Source organism: Typopeltis vanoorti, chromosome 7 (assembly GCF_054136105.1).
Source record: "Typopeltis vanoorti isolate ZY-2024b chromosome 7, IOZ_Tvanoo_1.0, whole genome shotgun sequence".
Lineage (NCBI taxonomy): Eukaryota > Metazoa > Arthropoda > Arachnida > Uropygi > Thelyphonidae > Typopeltis > Typopeltis vanoorti.
In genome coordinates, this window is record NC_143555.1 from 120,953,370 (window position 1) to 120,976,020 (window position 22,651).

Sequence of the window (22,651 nt, forward strand, 5' to 3'; positions counted from 1 at the left end):
AAATGGTTGGAGAGGAATCAAATCGACCGTGAGATGCGGTGATTGATTCATTCAATCCAATACCCTTGGAGGGTAATGGATGGCAATGCTGTAGCCAATGAAGATCTAACTGAGGCTCGGCTATTGTTGTTACCCTCCTGCCATGATCAGAGCTTTAATAATTGCTCAATAACACCTTATTATCCCTATACTGTTCTCTACAGATAACGGGGAATATGAAAAGCATTCTTGCTTCGCCCCTTTAAGCCAGTCCTTATAAGGACTATATAAGCTATCAAAATGGTGATGATACTCTTGGAGGGTAATGGATGGCAATGCTGTTCAAATGAAGTTTAACTGAGGTTCGGCTGTTGCTGTTACCCCTTTGGGCGCTGAGATTCGAGAGTTTTGAGTTCGCTCTCTTAAGGTTTTTGCCTTAAGGGAGCAATTTGAGTCTCCGGAGAAAGTGTTCTCCGGCACGGCCCGCTGAGGGGCTTTGTCGGTGAATGCTTTTCTTCGGAATTTGAGCGGTTTTGCTCGGTGGTGGCGTGTGGGTGGAAGGCCATCACTGAGTGGAGCCAACCCTGAGATGGACGGTCCTTTGCCCACGATTGAGTGCCCTAGGGATCGTCCGAATTTTTAGAGACGGCTTTACCTTTAAATATGGCAATGCTGTAGCCAATGAAGTTCTAACTGAGGCTCGGCTATTGCTGTTACCCTCTTGCCATGATCAGAGCTTTAATAGCTCAATAAACTTATCCCTACACACTGATCTCTACAGATAATGGGGAAGATGAAAGCATTCTTGCTTCGCCCCTTTAAGCCAGTCCTTATATAAGGACTGTAATAAGCTATCAAAATGAAAATAAAGCGTACATGTACGTTCAAATGTGAAAACTGAATATTTAATGTAAATTATGATAACGTACTTGAAAGTGTGCTCACATGTAAATTTTCGTGTCTTTTCAGGACCACGCAGGCAGGAACTCTCCGAACGAGGAAATGGAAACTGCCATCCATCACACACAAAGGTGTTGCCGAGAACTAAAAAACGAGGTGAGTGTAAACACACAGAGAACTTGATTTACGAAGGGGTTATGACATTAAATACTACACTGATTTGATCTTGTTTGAAAGTTTCTAATTCTAATTATCCGTCACCATTACGATCGTATTCAGAACCGTTGAAGAATATATAAAGAAGCCTATTTTCGAATTTAACGCAATTTAATTACGAGAGAGAGAGAGAGAGAGAGAGAGAGAGAGAGAGAAAATTCTTTCAAAACAAAAATAAACAGAAGATAACCGAAGAATCTTTTCCGAAATAAAAATGTTTATTAGTGTTCGCGTGTGTTATATATATAGGGCATCCGACGAAGAGACTGCAGACAAGTGACGCCATTTCGTGGTCCTTAATCCTAATCATATATTTATTATCTGTAATAGTGTGGGTTCTACGATCGATTTTCTTGAGTTTACGGAACGAAAAACACCAGTTTCCGGGAGAAAAAAAAACCCCGCTTGTCCCTGCTAGAGATCGACTAACTCCAGAACGGGTCAAACAAAGACTTATAAAACTCTACTCGGAGACTAGAATCGAACATAGATATTTCTTCGGGCGACCTAGCGCTTTAGGTGCAAACGCATCTTCTACTGAGCTACGCATGCTCTTTATGAATAACTTAAAAAACTAAATTATTTTATCTCTTTTCTTCTTAGAAAAGACAGCAGGACAATAAAAATGGCAAAAAGTATCCCTTTACGCAATGAACTACTTTAGGTCTATTTATCAGGCTAAATGATAAATGCGAATTAAACGAAGTAAAAAGGAACTCCTTCTGGACAGGAAGAATTGGAGAAACACCATCAGACCTAGAAGACCACAGAAGAGATCATTATTGAAGATTCTTTTATCTCTTTGTGTATAAAAATCAGCTTATTAAGAGTATGATGTCTTTGGTGTATTAGGAATGCTAATTTAATTAATTTTTATTGTTTGTGTAATTATTAAAAAAAGTATGGAATACCTTCATGGCAATAACAATAAAGAGAATTTACAGCTTTTCATGTTCTCTTTCTCTCTCTCACTCTCGTTGTTTGTCTTTTAGCTTCAGACGACAGCCCTCGATCAAGCAGACGAGTTGCTGAAATTCCTAGACGAAGGAAGTCTCCTAAATCGCCTCAAACACGCCTCTATTACAGGAGATCACTCAAGGTTAGACGAATACACGGAAAAATTCAGCGAACACTCGGACCACCTACAAGAGGTAAGAGAATTAGCTGTTTCAATAGGCATTAGCCGTACATTACGTTCCCGGGGGGGGAGCAACAAATAAAATCCTGGATATATGATAAAGATCTCCACTTTATTCTCGTTAAAAATTATTTCATCCATTTTGTACTAGCGATCCATTCATATTTTCTTTATATTTTTTATGTCATCTTTTATTGTTGCGAAACTGTTGCTAAGCAACATGTTGCTAAGCAATCATATATCGATGGTATTAAAATCACAGTATTAGTAATATATCAGAATTAGGAACAAGAGACAGCGGGAAGTGTCGCTTCACTTTATGCACGTATTAATTTCTTTTTTTTTATTAATGATTATTTATTTGGTATATTATTTGTATTTTTAGCAGAAGACTTGCTAAAAATTGGCGAATTTCTGTTATAAAGATGACGTGTGTGATCATTCTCATTTATGACATCAAGGAAACAAATAAACAAAATAAAAATAGAAAATAAAAATAATAGGTTGGAAAAAAGGGAGAAATAAACTACAAAACAACCCTCTGGATGAAATATTTTCCCCCAGCCACAAAATTTATGGGCTGTGTCTTATATAATTGGTCTGCAACTTCTTAAATACTAGTGTGATGATTATTAGCGACAAAGATGACGACTGCCCGAAGGAGTAGAGTGGGGGGGATTAAAGGGATGTACTCATTTGTTGTGAGATGTGACTGCAAATAACTCCACCTACAAATGACACCAATTATCATTAAGTATGTTCACCAGCGCGGCACCAAAAGAAGTGCTCAAAGATGATGAGACATAATTGCACTTCCGGAAGCATCGCAACACTAATAACAACAGAAATTCTCTGCTGAGCCAGGATGCTTACGTTTAGCTAACCAAAGCAATTTTTATAGAGTCCCTTGAGATGGATCGTTAGAATACTGCTAGTTCAGTTTTTGTTTTAAACTTGGGTGGTATTTAGAACGAAATAGTTGTGTGGATAACTCAGATTCCAAAGCTTTCTATAGTTTCATAGAAATACATAACAGAAAATGAACAGCATTTATTGTAATTAAAATATCAATTTTTTTAATATTGAAGAGTCTTTTTTTGTTGGCATCGGTTGCGCACATTTTTTTATATTGCTACGTTCAATGAACAGAAAGGTGATTTCCTTTCTCATAAAGAAAGTTACAAAGCGTGTGATAAAGACGAATGACCTGTCTATTATCTTCCACTGAATTACCAAAGGAATGTAAGGAAACCATAAAAGAATTTTCCTTACCACCGCAGCAACCTGTCACTGTCTGCTCCAGAGGAGATGCTAATCTTTTCACGTACTACCACAAGAACAACCCAAAGACGAATACTTCTTTCCTGTATCGTTTTTAGTTCGCTTTCGTTGTTCGGCAGATGTGTGTGTGTTGTTATCGATATAAAGTCAGTAATGTTTAGAAATAATCGGAATGCATTTCAGTTACTTGAATCTTGTGTGAATGATGTTTTTTCAACAGATAAGATTTTTATATTTCAGGTCTGCAAACTTCTACATCACGTTGCAAGTACTGAAACTCTACAAGTGTCTTCCAAAAATACAGAGTCATGTCTACAAGTATATGGACCCCAAGTGAGTTTTGTCACTTTTTATCAACGTAAATAATATAAAGGGAGGAACGCGTAGAGAATGTGAATGGAGTAAATTTACTAAAGAGTCATTTTAATAATACATACCTAAATTCTTTTCATATTTTGTAGGTCCTTAGTGCCTGTCACACGTTATTCCTACATCCCAGCAGTAAGGTAGCGAGAGAAAATGTTGAAGTCTTTATGGACGTCTGGAGATCGCTTGTGAACGATGTGGCTACGCTAGCTCAAGAGGTCGGTGACTTGTGCAGTAGAGGAAATGGAGTAAGGAATGGAAATGATGTCATAGGTAGTAGCGGAGGTGGTGGTGGAGGTATGATTGTTAGCGATACAACCGGAGGTGGAATTGAGAGCAATCCCATTGTCGGTAGTGTAGATCCGAATATAGAGGGAGAAACGAATCTTTCGGAAAGGCCTCAATATTTCTCTGTTCCTGATCCAACTGTAAGTATCAAAGATCTACTTATTTTTCTTTAATACAAACAGAAATTGAAATCCTCCTAGAGAATTCTGAATACATATTGTTTGTTAATGTAGCAAAAGGTAACTTTAAAGAAAGCTAAAGAAAATACATTTTTCCCCGAAATTAAATGAACACCCACTTACATTCAGGATGTGAATATCTTGGACATGATAAGAAACACAGTCAAACCAGGTCAGCATATATTAAACACGGGCCTGTGTATCAGTTGAAAGTGACGTTTACGTCCATAGCGATAGACCGCCAGAAGAAAGCAATTCTGAGTTGGAATTTGGCCGTCGATTAGAGGAACCTTTCTGATTCTTTCTTAGAGTGGTTCCTGAATTAGTCGATCTCTAACACAGGCTGGCTGGTTTTTCGTCCCTAAACTCACGAAAATCGACCGTATAAGTTACACTATTTCAGATAATAAATATACTGTGTTACTGTTAGAGACCACAAGATAGTGTGTGTGCCATTTATTCACCGAATGCAATGCATAATTAGTGATAGTTTGGGAAAAGCGATCTCTGATTGGCTATGATGGAGAGTGAACTGCTCCCTCAATCTCTAAAACGTTAGATAGGACTTTTCGGCTTACTCTCTTTGGCGCTAGCAGATTTTTATGTATTAAGCAATAACATGTTAACAATACATAATTAACAATTAATTACTATAAAGAGTTATAATTGCTATTGTTTTCCTTCTAACAACATAAATTATTCCTTCTTCACCGCAACATAGTAGCTTTTAAAGTATCATTAAGCAAAAATATTGAATCCTATCTGTTGATAAGTCGCGCAACATTTTTATTGTTAAAAATTAAATTTATCCGCTAGAAGGTGACAAATATTATTCTTGCTGGAGAGGCGTTTAAATTTCTGGAAGAATGAACGAACAGTGCACCATCACATTATTCAATCTCTTACGATAGTAGTCTGGGAGGTCTAATGATGGTGTTTGTTCTAAATAGATAAAAAACAACAACAACAACGTATTTTAACTGTTTGAAATTTTACTTCAACAATGAACGTATGAGAATATCTGCAATGAACTTCGTAAATGCTGATCTTCCTGCTAATTTTTTATATAAATGCTGATTTTTTTTCGAAGAGAAAGGAAAGAAGATAGTGGACGTCAGTCATTCTAAAATCAAATCCTAATTCACATCTTCCATCTTATTTCACGCATCTAATTACTATCGCAAGATCCCCAGCAATGACATATTGCTCTATATTTGGAACGAGATCCCTTAAGCGTCTTTAAAAATCGTAGGCAATAGTCAAGAGAAAGCAATCAGATTGACTAACAGCTTTGATCCGTGATTTCTTTTTTTCCTTAAGACAGATTCTCAGTCTGTACCTTGTGTAAATTTTTTTCAACTAACTACCTCACCCTCCTACTGTACAAAATATACTGTACACTCTGAACCTTTCATGAATGTGTGAAGTTTTTTAAATATTGAATGAATTCATTTTGGAGAATAAGAAAGTATTTTGTACCATTCTATTCTACAAAACTTAGAGTGGTAAGATGTCCCATCAGGAAGACGTGCTATTTTGGTCGGTGTAAGCGGAGAAAGATGGGAATGAAATTTTACGCAAAAATACTTTGCTCAAAATACCTGCAGCATTCAATGTATTCCATACCATACAAGTAACTGAATATTAGTATGCTTTCCACCATTTTTGGTGGACACGTAGGCTACTGCGATGTGGTCGAGTATTAGCCGAGTAGATTATTAAAATATCATCAAATCTTCTTCGTGTATTAAGCCGGTGATACCAGCGACTGAATTAGAAACATTTATTAAATGTCGTGTTAGACCTCCTTTAGACAGAATTACAGCACATACGCGGTTTGGTATAGATTCCACAAGGTGTTGGATTACATCTACGTCTACAACATACCAAGCGCTCAACAGATGTCCTTTAATTGATTCATATTTGACGAAAGAGGACTTTGCTCCTGGATTTGTTTTTCTAACACGTCCCATACATTCTCGATGGGGTTCATATCCAGGCTTTGTAGTGGCCAAGGAAGATGGTGGAAGTCGCTGTCATGCTCGCTGAACCACAGCTGAACAATTCTTGCGCGATGGACAGTAGCATTGTCATCCACGAAACAACCGTCACCTATTGGATAAAAATGTCAGCAAGATGCACTTGATCGGCAACAATCTTCAGATATTTCTTGGAGGATACCCGATCTTCCAGCAATAACAGGGGACGCGCTCAGTACCCACAGAACATTTGTCACGCTATGACACCACCTCTTGAACTTTGAGTTGTGTTTACGTGGCAAATTGGGTTCAATGCTTCATGGGGGACTCCCTCCCAACTCTGTCTACCGCTGATACAGAACAAGATGTACTGACTTGTCAGACCACATGACTTTTTTCCAGTCACGGTGTTCCTACCACTACTGTATACGAACTTTCCGGTTCTTTACTGAAATCGGTGGTTTTCATATAGTCATGCAACTGCCAATACTTCAATTCTCTGCACATAATTCGGTGAAATATGAGTTGTGAACAGCCTTCATTAAATGATTCGATCAGCTACTGCACTCAGGAAGTTCTGTTTGTTCGTACAAGCCTTACCAGACGACAGTGACCTCGTTCCTGACAGACTGTCTTAGGAACACAGTTACGCCTCTTACACAAGCAACGTAGGTTATTTTTCCACTGATTCAACACCGGGGTATGTCACCTTTTGAGAACGCACTCTTCTTTGGTGTTTTTGTAGCTCCAGCCAGACAGGCACCCACAATAAGCCCTTCACCCAACTCCGAAAGATTCTTTGTTTTCTCTCATTGTGATCAACACTATTGACGATAGTTTCCTAAAACGTAGTGACGCACGTAACCAAGTATTTTGCATATACGCTGAGTAAGTGACGTTTACGTACATCTGCATAAAGGTTTATAATTGAGTGCCCCGTATGTACAGGATTATAGACTAATCCTACCCGGTTTTCTTATCTCCTACCATCTAGTGTGGCTGATCCTCCTTCAGATAATAAATATACTGTTATGGTTGGAGACCATAAGATGGGATGCGTGCCATCTCTTCACACGAGCGTACATCTCTTCCGGATGTACACTTACATGTAAGCCCACAGTCTACCCCTGAAGGTGTTCGTTCTTTAATCCGTAGTGTCTGTATATTGCGTGCATTCTTCTAGCCGGTTTGGGGGACTAAAATCCCGAGTTTCTAGAGGGGGAAAAAACCGAACTCCGTATGGGACCGACTTGAAACACCTCATAAAGGTTCATCACGTCATGAACGGGATTCGAACCCAGGTTTATTTCCAACCAAAGGGCTCGTCTAAACCAATCGAGTTGCAGAGAATATGGCTAGTCAGATAGTCACTTTAAATAATACATAATACTGAATTAAACATTTAATTTCTTGTTAAACAATATTTTAAATTAAATAAATCATAGTTCTTAACAAAAGCGAGAAAGAGTCGTTTCACCCGATGCCATTTAAAAAAGAGAATCAAACCGACTTTCTTTTAACAAGACAATCAGCTGATAAACCACTCAAGAAAATTATTTTATTCAGCTGGTGCACGTCACCATGACTTTCCTTCGATTAATTTTATCAGAAGACATTTAATATCGCCGTCCTCTTATGGCAAACAAATTAATTGGAAGGTATTTCATCCAATACTTAGCCTTGCAGGCTCGAGAGAACCGAGCAAACAAATTAGAATATCAACACGAATTAGACATCGCAATTGGCTTTCCTCTTAATAATACAAGGAATCGTAATTTAACAAGCGTACGATGAGAAAGAATAAAACATAAGTAAACAGATACCAAAATGAAACTCTTATCGATCGCATCCTGCAGCATCCACAATAGCAAGATAAGAGAAAGGCAATTAATGAAACAACCTATTACGACGAAGAACACACTATTGGGCCTGAAATATGATCATTAATACTGCCTACGAGGCGAAACAAAACAGGCTCGATGCTACCAAATTAAAATTTTATAGAAGTCGTCGTTATTGAATTTGCAAACGTTTCCGCAAAAATGAAAAATGCGCCCTCTGATAGGAGGGATGGCTTGTTATGCAACAATGACAAGAACAAAATATTGAATTATTACAGTAGTGCCACCTATGGGAGGAAATTACAACTATTTTTTAAAATAAAACTATTTATGTAATGATATCAATATTTATTAAACCACTTTTTACTGTTGAATTAAATAAACTATTGTTTAATAGCTAAATCCACTAACTAATAAACAATTAGAAGGAATAAGAATTACACGATCTCAAGAAATCTTTTATTCTAGTATTTCAAGGTGTATTTTATTTTTTTCTGGAGCTCCTTAGTTCTGTTTAGAGCACAGGAAGAAACTCAGAATCGAAAAGTGAATACTGCGAACTGCATAACTATTAACATAGGCTGTGCTAATATAGATACTCTAGCCAGTGAGAAACCAAGGCGTCTGAAACATTGCTATTAAACTTTAAAACTCTAAAATACAGTAATAAAAAGCTAAATTCAATCACCATAACGTACGGTAATGTAAAAGCTAAAATACAATGTTTTTTAAGCAGTGAAAACCAGAGCAACTCATAGGGAAGACGATACACTCTTTGTGCTATCATCATTACAAAGGATACCCTCCATGGAGTCGGAAGACTCACCGTGGGGGATCCAACTTATCCCCACAATCTATCATACCTCTCCTTGAACCCATTAACAGACAAAGCACTCACCACTGACTCTTGTAATCCATTCCACCATTCCAAGCAAAAAGACTTAGCATCACATCCTTGCTAACCACGCTCTCAACCAAATTTCAAGGATGACTTTCTGTTATGCCTGCTCTAGAAAAGTGCCAAAATGTTGCATCTGCATCAATCGTATAAACTCCTTTTAGTAACTTAAACGTTATTGTCATGTCCCATCGTTTTTCGCATAAATCAACTTTTGTAACACATAAACCTTCGCTCTATCGTCATTATTTCAGACTTACCACTCCCCAACTTAGTTAGTCGATTCAGGATCCTCTACACCATTTCCTCATCTCAAAAAAATCCAGGCGTCCAGATCCAAGAAAAATAATCCAGATACGACCATATCCGAGCATTTTCCTGATTTCTGTTGGTCAGTATATGCTTCAGTACAGTAATCTCATGAGCTATCTTGGGCACCCTTAGCACTATGACCTCCGAACTTCAACTCTCTATCTACCAACATCCCAAATCCCTAGCACCATCGTTTTAGTTGAGTACGTAGTCATCAATGTGATACACAACTTGTAATCTATTTATCCCGAAATGTATAACTTTACATTTCTCCACATTAAACTGATCTCCGTTTTATTTTTCCCATACCTTCAACCTATAATAGTCCTGCAAGTTTCCAAATCACCTTGATTAACTATTACTCTACTTAATTTTGCATCATCAGCAAACAACTGAATATTTCCTTTCAGGCTATTTCCTATATCATTTATGTACAAATTAAACAGTAGTAGTGGTGGTCCAAGCACAGGCCTTGCAGCACCCTGCTACTCACTTTCTACTGGATTCTGCTAATTATACTATTTTTTGGTCTGTATATCAGCTACCCTCGTTTATATATTACCAGTTTCATATCCATTTCCATTTGTTCCAGTTTGACAGTGAGCAGTTCATGTGGCTCCTGTCAAATGTCTTTGTAAAATTTAGCAGTATTGTGATCTTGTAGTTATTTCCTTTATCCAACCCAGCTGCTACTTGATTGCAAAAAGTTAAATTATCAAGACATGACCTATAACCTTCACAATGCTATGCCTGCACAGAATATCGTATTCTAATCCCAGAATTTGCTAATCATATTTTCCAAAACTTTAACACCACTCCTAAGATACTGATGGGTCTATAATTTACTACCAGGACCCTGGAGACTTCTTTATGCAAAGAAGCCATTTAGCCTTCCTTCCACTCGCTTAGGACTCCACTAGAGCCGAAACTTAAGTTATACAGCCTAGTCAGAGGCAGTCCCCAATTTCTTCGAACACTCGTATTTGCCTTGATACTTCCAATTGATCAACCTCTATTTTCCCATCAGTTCTTGTCATGTCTGTCACGGAATATCCTCACATAAAGACAGACTTGCAAAGTGGTCACTCAGTAACTCAACTCATTTGCTTTTTTCACATCACTGCAACCGATACTCGTTACTGTGGAGTACAGTCCTCCTTTTACAAGCCATATAGTGAAAAACCTATATGGGATTTCATTTGGATTGCTTGGCTAATTTCTTCTCATAATCTGATTTTAACCTTCACGTTGGTCACCTTTCTTGTCTGAGCTTTATACTCAGACAAGAAAGGTGTGAGCTTATATTCGTGAGCTTGTTGTCACCTTTCTCTTAATGGGTTTTATTGCTATAAACGGATTTTTAAGTTAAACGGATATGTACGCGATGATGTATGCTATCTGTACGATCTATCATCATCATCATCACGAACCATGGGCTCACTGTCCGTTGATGTCTGATGCCTGCTTCACTATCTTCTTCCACCTTTCTTTGTCCAGTGCACAGTGTCGCAGTTTTTGTACACACATTCCACACCAGTCTTTTATATCGTCTATCCATTCTGTGTATGGTCTACCTCCTCTGTTTAAACCATCCAAAATACCAAACATAAATGTCTTTATCTTCCGGTCCTCACTCATTCTACAGATGTGTCCAAATAATTGAAGCTTCCGTTTTATAACCTTCTGCATTAGATTCTGTTTTGGTTGTATCTTCTGATAGAGCTCTTCATTGGTGATTTTCTGTACCCATCTTATTCTTAGAATCTTCCTGTAACAAACCTTTCAAATGCCAAAATTCTTTTTCTTGATTCCTTATTTATTACCCACGTTTCAGATCAATACAGTACACCGCTGAAGACGCATGTTTCCAATACTCTTAGTTTTGTTTGCAGACTGATCACTTTACTTTTCCAGATGTTATCCATGGCCTTCAGATTTGTTCTTCCCTTTGCAATCCTGATCTTTATTTCTTTCTTACAGTCCAAATCATATGTCAGTTTACTTCCCAAATATGTGAATCGTTCTACATTTTCTACTTGTATCTTTTGTTTCATGTTCTTCTCACCAAATACCATTGTCTTTGTTTTTTCAAAGTTCATAACAAGTCCAAATCTCTTCCCTTCCTCATTTAACACTTTCAGTGTTTTTTGTAGTTCTCTTTCGTCTTCTTCAATAATAACAATGTCATCTGCAAATTTCAGATTGTTAATTCTCATTCCGTGTACAGATATTCCTTTGGAATCTTCTTTCATTTCATCCATTGCTCTTTCTAAATGTACGATGAAAATGCTTGGTGATATTGGGTCTCCCTGTCTCGTACCCTGCTTGTTTTAAACCATTTCCCCAAATCATCACCTACTCTAACTGCTACAGCTGCATTCTGATAAACATCTTTTAACATAGCTATTAGTTTTTTTATCAATTCCATAGGATTCCAGAACTGCTAATGTCACTTTCTGGTCAATACTGTCAAATGCTTTCTGAAAATCAACAAAGCAAGTATATATGTTTTTGTTTTTTCTCCTAGCTTTCTCTGCTATTAACCTCATTGTCAAAATCTGCTGAATTGTAGTTCTACCCTTCCTAAATCCTGCTTGTTCGTCTGCAAGGTATTCTTCCAGTTGTGTTCTCAATCTTTCTGTCAATATGATCATCATCACTTTACCAAGGTGACTTATCAAGGCAATTGTTCTATAATTTTTACATTCTAGCTTATTTCCTATCTTGTATAATGTTACTAATATTGATTTCACCCACTCCTCTGGCATTTTCCCTTCTTTCCATACCATATTACATAGTTGGTAACCATACTTTCACCACCATATTTAATCATTTCTCCAGTAATGTTATCGTTACCAGGACTCTTATTGTGTTTTAGCGGTCCTATTGCTTTTTCTACCTCTCCTCTTAAAATGTCCATATCATGTTCATTACCTGGTGGTGATATCTGCTTCAATTCTTCAGTCAGTTTCCCAACGCTATCTGAATCTAGTTTTTCTTCATATAACTCACTACAGTATCTTGTCCACCGCTGTACAATTTTTTCTTTATTCATCAATACTTTGCCTTTTTCATCTTTAATTGTGGTCTGTTTTGGTTGCCACTTTCTATTAATGGTTCTGATCATTTTGTATACCTCCCTTGTTTTATGTTCTCCATAGTACTATTCTATATTGTTGCATTGGGCTTCTAACCATTTCATCTTATCCATTCTGACTGCTTTTTTCACCTCATTACACTTTCTTCTATATTGCTCCTGTATTTGTTCTGATGTATCCCTTATTATCTTCAACATTCTTTTCTCCTGTGCTAACTTCGGTGTTTCTTGTGTAATCCATTTCTTCTTGATCTTCTCTTCTTCTGGTACTGTTTCTTCAATTGCATCTTCTATCGCCTTCATTACTCTTTTCACTCTTAAATTCGAGTTTTTTCTTTCTCCACACTTTTAAGTTTCTCTTCTAACACTGTTCTGTACTTTCTTCCTATTTCTGCTTCACTTATTCGTGCTGTATCTCTTCTATTCTGATGTTGGGGTTTATATTTCTTTTTTAATTTCAACTTGATGTTTGCAATCACAAAACTATGGTCCGAGTCTACATCCGCTCCTTGAAAAGTTCGACATTGCTGTACTAATGTTATCCATCTTCTTTTAATCATAATCATATCAATCATGTTTTTGGTTTTCATTTAAATAAATGAAGGGATTCATTGAAATGTAATTTTGTATACCTCAACAAAGGCATGTGTTAACGCATAATCTCTTTTTATTTTCTTATAGAGGCAGCATCCCCCAAACACTATCAACACCACGAAGCCTGCCCAGCCTGTCCAGCCTATTCAACCAACACAGTCGACGCAGCCAACTAAATTAGATGCCGAAGTAAGACATTTGGATCATGTTTATTATTTTTATTAGTAAAGATGGAGTCTTGTAAGTCTCCTAAAAATAATGTCAATTGAGTGCTGTTTATCTAAAATTAATTACTTCTATACATTTTCAATGAAACAAACTTTTACTGTCTATATTTCTTTGGCAAACTGTGAACAGCAAAGGCATTTTGCATGATTCAGACTCTAGTATCGGTCAACGTGTTTAGTCAGCTGTGTGGGGGAGAGGTCAAGACGTTAAGTTATATTCGATACATGTGGAACGATGCAGATCTATTACAACATAATAAAATGAAAATTGGATATAATCAACTTCTTGTTTCTGACTGAGTACGCAGAATTTTCTGACAAATTAAATCAAGAATCAGATTCACGATTCTTGATTTAACAAAATAAATAATATTAAATCATACACAAACATTTGCTGATGTAACATAAAATTAATATGCTTAAAGAAGTCAAAGAACTAAATTAATAATACTGATAATTGACGTGAAAAATTATTGATTACTATAAAATGTTTGCTCACCTTTCGTAAATATTCTTAGTAAGAAATTACTGGAACCAAAACACACTTACCATAACAGAAAGTTCAACAATGCGATATCAATAATTCAGTAAGGCAACAATGGTCAATTCATACTACAGCTCAAATAGCGTAATATAAATTTAAAAAAAAAAAAAAAAAAAAAAAAAAAAAAAACAGAATGTCACTCAATACGCGGAGACGAAAACGCCAAGCGCCATCTATCGGCAAAAAACAGAACTACCACACATTTTCTCATGTACATATATTGTACATAAATATACAAATATTTAAACAAATAACTAAAAATATTAAAAAAAATTTTAGTTATAAAGTAAGCGAAAAATTATAATAAAATCACTTTAAATAGCCAAGACTGGAGAGGAGGGGAGAGGAGGTAAGGAGTCCCGTGGTAACATAAAAATTTCATCATCATCATCAAATTCCTGCCATGTACCCTCAAGGGGTGTACAGGCATTTGTGATATGTTAAACACCACACCATTGAGAAGTACAGTATTGTAAAGCCTACAGTTCTAAATAATTAAAGAAAAAACCTGCCTTCAATTGTTTTCAAGGCAGGTTTTTATGGGTAATCCTCATTCTCACTGACTTTTTTTTGGAGAAAATCTTAGAATTATTTTAGAGACCACTTTTGGCATCCACGACAGTCGTCATTTGATTTATTCTAGCAATTGAAATGAAAAAGACTAATTCTTAAATTATCGGTGAACTTAATCTGGCAAATTTCATACAAAGATTCCATAGTGCTAATGGTTTACAAATGCTGCATTGGCAATTTCTCAAATTACATCAGTTGCTTTGTTATGAGTCAAGAAAGGCCATCCTTTACTGATACCAACTGCCATTAGGTGCAAATTCGTACAGATTCTGCAAAAATAAAACTAACTGAAATTTGACACCAATTTTGCATTTTTAATTAACACTAATAATTAATTTTTATTCTAATTTGACACCAATTTTGCATTTTTAATTAACACTAATAATTAATTTTTATTCTAATTTTTTAAATTTGAAATTATAACCTAAGCAGCTAAGGCTATGAGACCATTACATATGCTTATTGCGTATGCTCTTGCTGGTTGGTTTTGATTGATTGGTTCATCCTGTCCATTCCTTTAGGGCGGGTAAAGTCCTCTAATGAGGAGATTACGACGATTTTTTTTTTTTTTTTTTTTTAATGCAGCCGGTTCGTCACTCCTTGCTGCATCCCCTAAAGGCAATATTCATGACTGTAGATCTACATGTGTTCACGGGATCAGTTTGCCTGTTCTAAGGGACGAAAAACCAGAGTTTTCCCATTGAAAAAACCCCCTACCTCCGAATGAGATCAGCTAACTCACCTTTAGTCGAAAGAGATCATATAAAGGTTCCTCACGTCACTGACGGGAATCGAACCCAGGTCATCCCGACCAAAGGGCTTCGTCTATGAGCTACGGAGGCTCTGGTTTGTTTTGAGGAATCATAAAATTATTCCACCACCGCATGCAACCGATTATAGAAGGATTTTATCTGATTAAAAAAAAAATATCTTACAAAGATTCTTCAATCGTAAACGGGATGCGAACCAAAATCTTTCCAACCCTTAAAGGATAACAATTAGTATTCAGTGAAGACCAACCGTAACTTTTTTCGATTATTAGAATCTAGCTGAAATATTTATACAACAACAACAACAAAAAGCGAACAATACAATTTGCAAAAAAAAAAAAATTATTAACTACATATTTTAAGCGTATCTTTGAGAGAATAATGTAAGCATGTTTCCGAAAATATAGCAGACACGATTAATTAAATGAGAGTAGGAAATTGAGAAGGTATTTTAAGATAAGGGAAATCAAAAAAGAATACACTTGCCAATTGAATTTGATGCGGTTGCTCGCGCTTGTCACCGCATCTCACTTTAAATGATTCATTACTGGACAGGAATTTTAATTAAGCCCACGAAGTCTTCAGAAAGCGAGAGAAGCGTACTTATAAAGCAATAAAAGCCTTTCCTACTTCTTATTTGCTCTGTAAAGAACATATTACAGTTTTATTTTAATTGAATGCTTTCTTATAAAAGTGGTTTTTATCCTCTTAACTTCCACACAATTCTTTTAGACGTTCTAATACACTCTAGACGTTCTAATACGCACTCTAGCGGTGAAAAGTGTGTAGTATTTCCTGTTAGGTAAGATAATAAGACGCAGTTATACGGTATCCCTTATGCAAATTAGAAATTCTTTATGTAATTGTTTTTCATTCATGCGTTAACAGCGTTAAGATTCAACTAGCGTAAGAGAACCGTGTTGTATACTGATAATACGGTGTTCGGAATGTGTTGCGCATGCGTAATCTATGACACCACGAGTTGGTTATTGCTTTTATTCCAATTCTACTCGTGTGTGGCAAATTACTGACATTTCTTCCTGGTCAGAATAAAAATAAAGCTGCATTTTGAAGCCAATTTTAGCGAAGTGTGTTTGTGTTTATCTCGTGAATTTAAATTTTTGTTACATTCACTGCGAGATCGTCTGTATTTTTATTTATTTATTGTTATTTTTTTTTTCAACAAATTCGTCTGCTTCTAATATTTTAATTCCTTTCGCTTGGTATGTTTCTTTGGAAAGTGGTATGTTGGAGAAATGCCAAAAGTAGTCTTGAAAGTATTCAGCTGTTGTGTTTATCTTTCTGCCGGCAACGTGTACGATTAGTTATGAGTAACTACAAAGATTGCTTCAAACCATTCTATCACATTCTAATCATCTTTTTCGTTTTTGGAAAGCAATTATTAAGATGCTCTTTAAATATTTTCTCTTTCTTTCATTCTCTTCTCAATGTCTTATTTCCGTTGCTTTGTGTTAGCTCTTAATGCATAATTAGCGTAACAGAAACATAATTTAGAAAGATTCTACATAAGCCAAAAATAATTTGTAAGATTTAAGAGAGAGAGAGAGAGAGAGAGAGAGAGAGAATTAAATACATTAAGATATAATTAGATTATGACTAGTGGCGGCTCGTGGCTTGAAATCGTGGAAGTGCTGCAACTTTCAAAATATACATACACGCTGTAAGTACAGTGTATACGTGTTTGGATAAAATACAAAACTATGGTAAAAATTAAACATGAAAAAATATTGTTTATTATCGATAAATTATACAGTTTAGTATAATTCAAAATTACTTAAAAATAAAATCCATTATCATAACCCCAATAATGTTCTAAAATAAAAACTATAACAAATGTTATGTCTTTAATTGTAATGTCCAAATATTTAAAGAGACGGAGTAAACACGATAAGCACTACGAACACTACTACTGGCGCAAACTGCATATAAACAACAGTGGAACTGCGCGACGGACAGTGCCGCATTACGCTAATAGCTCGCATCTCATTATGACGTGTATTTGTTTGCGAACTGTGGTAAACACAGTGCTGCTGCTAGGGTCCTTCGTCCTCCTAAGTGCTACAAGATGGATTTTTATTATTTTTTATACAAAAATAATAAAAATGTATAGGATTGTTGATGATAAAATTAAATATTACAAGCAAATATAAATAAATGAATAAATATATTTATATATCGAGAAAAATTAGGGGTGCTGCGGTTCCGTAGTGCCTATGCACGAGCCGCCCCTGATTATGACAGAGAGATTTTCTATGATGGTTTCTTGTGAAAATAGAGGCTAGATATCATAATGTAAAGTACGAATGAATAAAATGGCAGGAAAAGAAATGTTGAAAAAATTGCCCTGAACCAGATAATAGAAAATCAATGGTTGAGATGAATATCAAGGGTATCTAATATAATATCTTTACTGATAATTAGGATTTATAAAAAAAAAGTGATATTTAATGAGGGACAGTTATGATTTCACCATTTTGCAATAAACATTTAGCTTTAATCCAGTTCAGTTGGTATTACAATCGAAAGCTGTTAAGTCTGAGATTAGCATATTATGTTAACTGCGTGTGGATACGATCGGTTTGTCTGCTTATTATTATATTATTATTATTATTGCATAAATGCCTTCAAGGAGTCCAAGGGCTCATGGCCGAAGGAAGCTCCATACCACAAAACCCGCAGTCAACCCACTCTGCTACCTCCGTACAAGACCGGATAATTGCAACTAAAAACTTCTGATAAAGGTTCCTTCCTCGTTTCTTGTTAGAGCTAAACTCAGCCTTTTCTAACCAAAGGAGAAACGTCTTCGCGATTAGGAAGCACAGTTGTAATTCAATACAAATAAGTACAAATTTATGAGTTAGTCGGATAAGATATGTTCACCTTCAGATGGCATCTTAAAATTTTTATTAAAAATGAAATCGTTGACGGAGGGGAAAGGTCTAGTAGTACTGTAAACGTGTAACAGCATATTTAATCAGAAGCAATCATACGAGTAATGACGTTGCAGTGACACTCGAGTCTTTCCGATGGAGATTTTGAAGGCCATTATAAAAACATTATAGTAACGAGAATGTAAAAAAAAAAAAAAGAAATCTGAAATGGAATTTTCAGATTTCGTTGTTTAAAATATAAGCGTTATTTGGATAATTTTAGTTTTGAACAAGTTTATGTGCTTATAATACGCTTCATGTAACGCTGTCTCGTCAATTTAGAATGATGGAACGCTCAGCGAAACTTTACTAATTGGATTTAAAGTACAAAAGAGCCACTTTACTCGGCGATAATTTCTATAATTTGAGTGAAGAAAAACAGGTTCAGAATGATCTGTGTAAACGCTGTTTTTATTTGGCAATGCTCCACAATGCTAGGCCGCCAGAAGAAAGACCTTTATTGGTTCGATTTTAGTTACCAAACTAGAGGAATAATTTTTTTTCAGCCGGTTTTCAGTTAGCCGATCTTTGACGGAGGCGAATAAATCTTTTTCCTCCCAGAAACTCAGTTATCTGCCGCACTTTTATACCAGAAATCTTCCAAAGGCTACTGATGACTATCTCCATCAGTAAAATGCTAACATTGCAGAAAAATGAAAATCAATAACATACATTCATTATGTGTTGGTTTCTACGCACGCTGATTGGTTTCTTTTTTTCATTGTTTGATATGTGGTTGTTCGTACTTATTTGGAGGGTTTTTTTTAAAGATAAGAAATAACATTTTGAAGAAAGGAAATACTGATAGTGCTTTAAATATTACTCATGAGTTTACACTATTTTCGGTTTATGATGTTTTTTATATAAAGCAAAAAAGATTGTTAATCAAATTATGATCACGAATACAGCATCAGTTGTGGAATACGATGTAGATAAAGCACATTAACAACTCATGTCTGTACATTTCGTTGTGTTTATCAGAAGATTTAAGGTTGTGAGTTCATGCATAAAAATATTCTACCTAAAAACTACAAGTGCTACAAATCAAACTCTTCTATTTTTCCTCTTTTTTTGTGGCTAAAATAAAATGTTCTTCACTAGGAGCAGTCCAACATTGCCAAACTGGGACTGGAGATGAAGCAGCTGACTTCAGAAATGGACGCTGAAACTAACAAATGGCCTACGGCGGACAACGACATCGTACGAAGGGCAAGAAGTATGTCACAGATGGCTTTCTCCATGTACCAGTTTACAAGAGGCGAAGGCGAACTCAAAACAACACAAGTAAGAATTGGTTCGTTTATGGGAAATATACAGTCTATATAGTAGTTATCAAAATGAGTTTGCATCTAATGAACACACAGAGGATGCCACGATTATTATTATTATTTTTAAAACATTCGTTTATTTTCAGGACCTCTTCACACAAGCCGAATTTTTTGCTGAAGAGGCCAACAGATTTTACAAAGTGGTCAGGCATTTCTCCTATCAGGTATGCTACCATAATTTAAATCTCACATTGTTTTTAAAAATCAATTAAAATAAATGCATATTTGGTCAGACTTTTAATTACTGCTTCGTTAACTGAATATCAAAAGCAAAGTGATTATATATCAAGTTATATTATTATTATATCGCAGGTTCCTGGCGGACAGCACAAGAAAGAATTACTTGAATACCTCGACAGAGTGCCAACATTTGTACAACAATTGCAGTTTACCGTCAAGAACCCGACAGTGGGAAAAGCCGCCACATTCACAAAAGTAAGTTACAGAATGTTCCCCCTCTAACATTTCAAAGGCTCTTTATGGAGAATCAGAAAACTCCAAAACAAACAACCACAGTCCACTACAAGGTGAAATGCATTGTAGTTTTACAAGGACAATGGAAATTACCCTTTTACAAGGACAATGGAAATTTTAAGATATCAAAATATATCAAAAAAATCGATATAAAGATATCAAAATTCTGCTATCTTTATTTGAATATATAAATTATAAACGAAAAATATTATTCCCGAAAATATGATTTTGACACTAAAAATTTCATAGTTTTTTTTTAATATATTACTTATAAAGAGCAACTAAAAAAAAAAAAAAAAAACCGAAACTATGGGTTTTCATTCTGCAAGCCAGCCAGGAACACACCCTCAATTAAAAGACAATACATTGGACTCATAGCATAGTTACTGCGACCACATTCAAAGTAACTCAATTCAACCCAATCTGTGTTCAAGTTCTTAATTGTTCATGAAGTAAGATTGACGAAAACACATTTGATTATATATTAAAATAAATGCAATCACCTTATGAACAGATTGCTAAAATATAACTGTTTCATGAAGCAAACCCATAAATTTATTCATACATTATATTGTTATCTTTATATAATCCCAGAACTTAAACAAAAAAGCGTTAGCACATAGCAACGAGTTAAGAAAGATTCGCGTTGGTAAAGATTACACTGTAACTTACGAATAAAGTGCAGATAACCAAAGCAAAGCATCTCACATAATGACTTCATTTCTCAGATGTTTAAAATTAACGATACATGTTTTTTTTTTTTTTCCTAGGTTGACAACGTCATAAAAGAAACTAAAAATTTAATGAATGCCATCTCCAAAGTAGTCACTAACTGCCTAACATGCGCTACAAAGGTTAGTATGGAAAATAGCTTTTTTAAAAAATATATATTACTTATAAACAGCAATTTCTATTCATTCTTTGCAACCATATTACAATATGGCAATAATTGGCATTTAGATTAAATTACGTTTAATAGAATAGATAGATATTTCTATTAATGTGAAATAATGTAAATATAAGTAAGGTTAAGTTATTTGTTATTACAGTAAACCCTCCATTTAACGGACTAATAGGGGCTAAGGGATGTCCGTTAAATTGCGATTTTTTTAAATAAAAATATCTGTACATTATACTGCGGTTTTATCAATATTAGCACTGTAATAACAAAAAATTGTTTTACACACACTTTTAGATAAGTTAATGTGAAGTTAATGTTCGATGTTGAGGCGCTTGGTTTAGGTAATCCTGCTTTGAAAAACTATCGAGTTTTTTTTTAACTATTGAATTCTACTGTTTTTTTTTAATTTTTTTTTTATAATTAACTCCCTAAAATTACGAAAACGTGTGTAATAAAACTGCCGCAGAAAATCACGCCACGCGTCAAAAGAAACAATTACAGTGGTGTGATCACGTCCTAATCATTCGCCGAACATGTTTTATGAGTGGTGACTCATTTATGTCGGCTAAATTACTACAGTGCTTTTCCAAAATATGATGGCCTATTCGGCAAAATTTGTTTAAAATAACAAAAAAATAACCTGTTAATTTAATTATAAGCAAATCTTGGTTAAAAGCATTTTAAAATTAACAGGGTGTTAATTTTCACATGTGACATACGGACCGGAAATTTTGTCCGTTAAATCGAGGGTTTACTGTAATGATAACTTGTTCGAATAAATAAACATAATAATTAATGCTTTACTTCCCCCCCCCCCCTATTTTCCTCTTTAATAGTACAATCTGGACTTTGGATCAACGGATCGTTCCCGCCTAATGTCTCCATACAGAGGCGAGGGAGAAGACTATGATGGAATGCCCCCTAAGGGTGGTCAGAGCGCGTCAGATCCGAACATTTGACAATTAGGGATAGGCCCACGAAGGGCCACCAGTGAACCAAGACGGACTACGAGGGTGTCTTTTCTGACACTTCTAGGGGCCAAATCCAAACGAGAGTGAAGTAATGATGATCAGGTTTCCAAGCCCAGGTACATGGGAGAAACTAACACTCATCACTCTTTCTTCTGCCTTAATTCTCACTGCCGCTCGTGCTACCAAGGAAGCTTAGGGTAGGAATACTTTGCAGTGACACTCATCGGTGCATTTTAATAGTGAACACAATCTTGTACTCACTTATTACGACACTATTTTATTTTATTTTTTACTTTTAATTCGACTGATATAACAGCATTTAGAATATATAACCCTATTAACAATTAACTAATTTGTGCTACATCCATCTTTTATTTAAGGACAGAAATCAGAATTTTCGTTTGTGCATAAAAAACTGCACGTGCAGTTGTATAACATACATTTCCTTCTTAATTTTGAAAGCTACATGTTGTGATGACTATCTTACGAAGAATAATCTTCACGCAAAGCAGCAAAAATTGTTATAGTTAAAATACGACTTATATTAATATCACTTTTTAGTTTACAGCCACTAGAGGGCGGTCATGGTTAAGTGTTTGATCTACCGCTGTTCAATTATCAGTAATACGTATAAGGCCACAGTTTCTTTAAGAGGTACTGAAATATAAACTGTGTCTAAAGTTTATAAACAAAATACAATAAAGAAATTGTCCTCCTGGTGAAACTGACACTTCATGCATTAACGAAATTATAAAATTTCAACTGAAATTATTCGTAAGCACAGAATTTCTAAATAAATCTAAGTCATATATTTTTATTTTATGTTTTTATTTCACTGTTAAAC

At 35.5% G+C, this 22,651-nt stretch overlaps 1 protein-coding gene across 1 annotated transcript in view; it reads left to right on the top strand.

Annotated features, from left to right (window-relative positions):
* Positions 1-21,795, top strand: part of LOC150105006 (alpha-catulin-like) — a 39,645-nt gene extending 17,850 nt beyond the window's left edge. Inside the window, exons 7-16 of the mRNA XM_090395102.1 lie at positions 949-1,035; positions 2,088-2,246; positions 3,755-3,847; positions 3,976-4,308; positions 13,156-13,257; positions 19,235-19,417; positions 19,548-19,625; positions 19,774-19,896; positions 20,706-20,789; positions 21,673-21,795. Of these exons, the coding sequence (XP_090251228.1) occupies positions 949-1,035; positions 2,088-2,246; positions 3,755-3,847; positions 3,976-4,308; positions 13,156-13,257; positions 19,235-19,417; positions 19,548-19,625; positions 19,774-19,896; positions 20,706-20,789; positions 21,673-21,795 (1,365 nt within the window). The remainder of the gene's footprint in view (positions 1-948; positions 1,036-2,087; positions 2,247-3,754; positions 3,848-3,975; positions 4,309-13,155; positions 13,258-19,234; positions 19,418-19,547; positions 19,626-19,773; positions 19,897-20,705; positions 20,790-21,672) is intronic.
* The last annotated feature ends 856 nt before the right edge of the window (positions 21,796-22,651 follow it).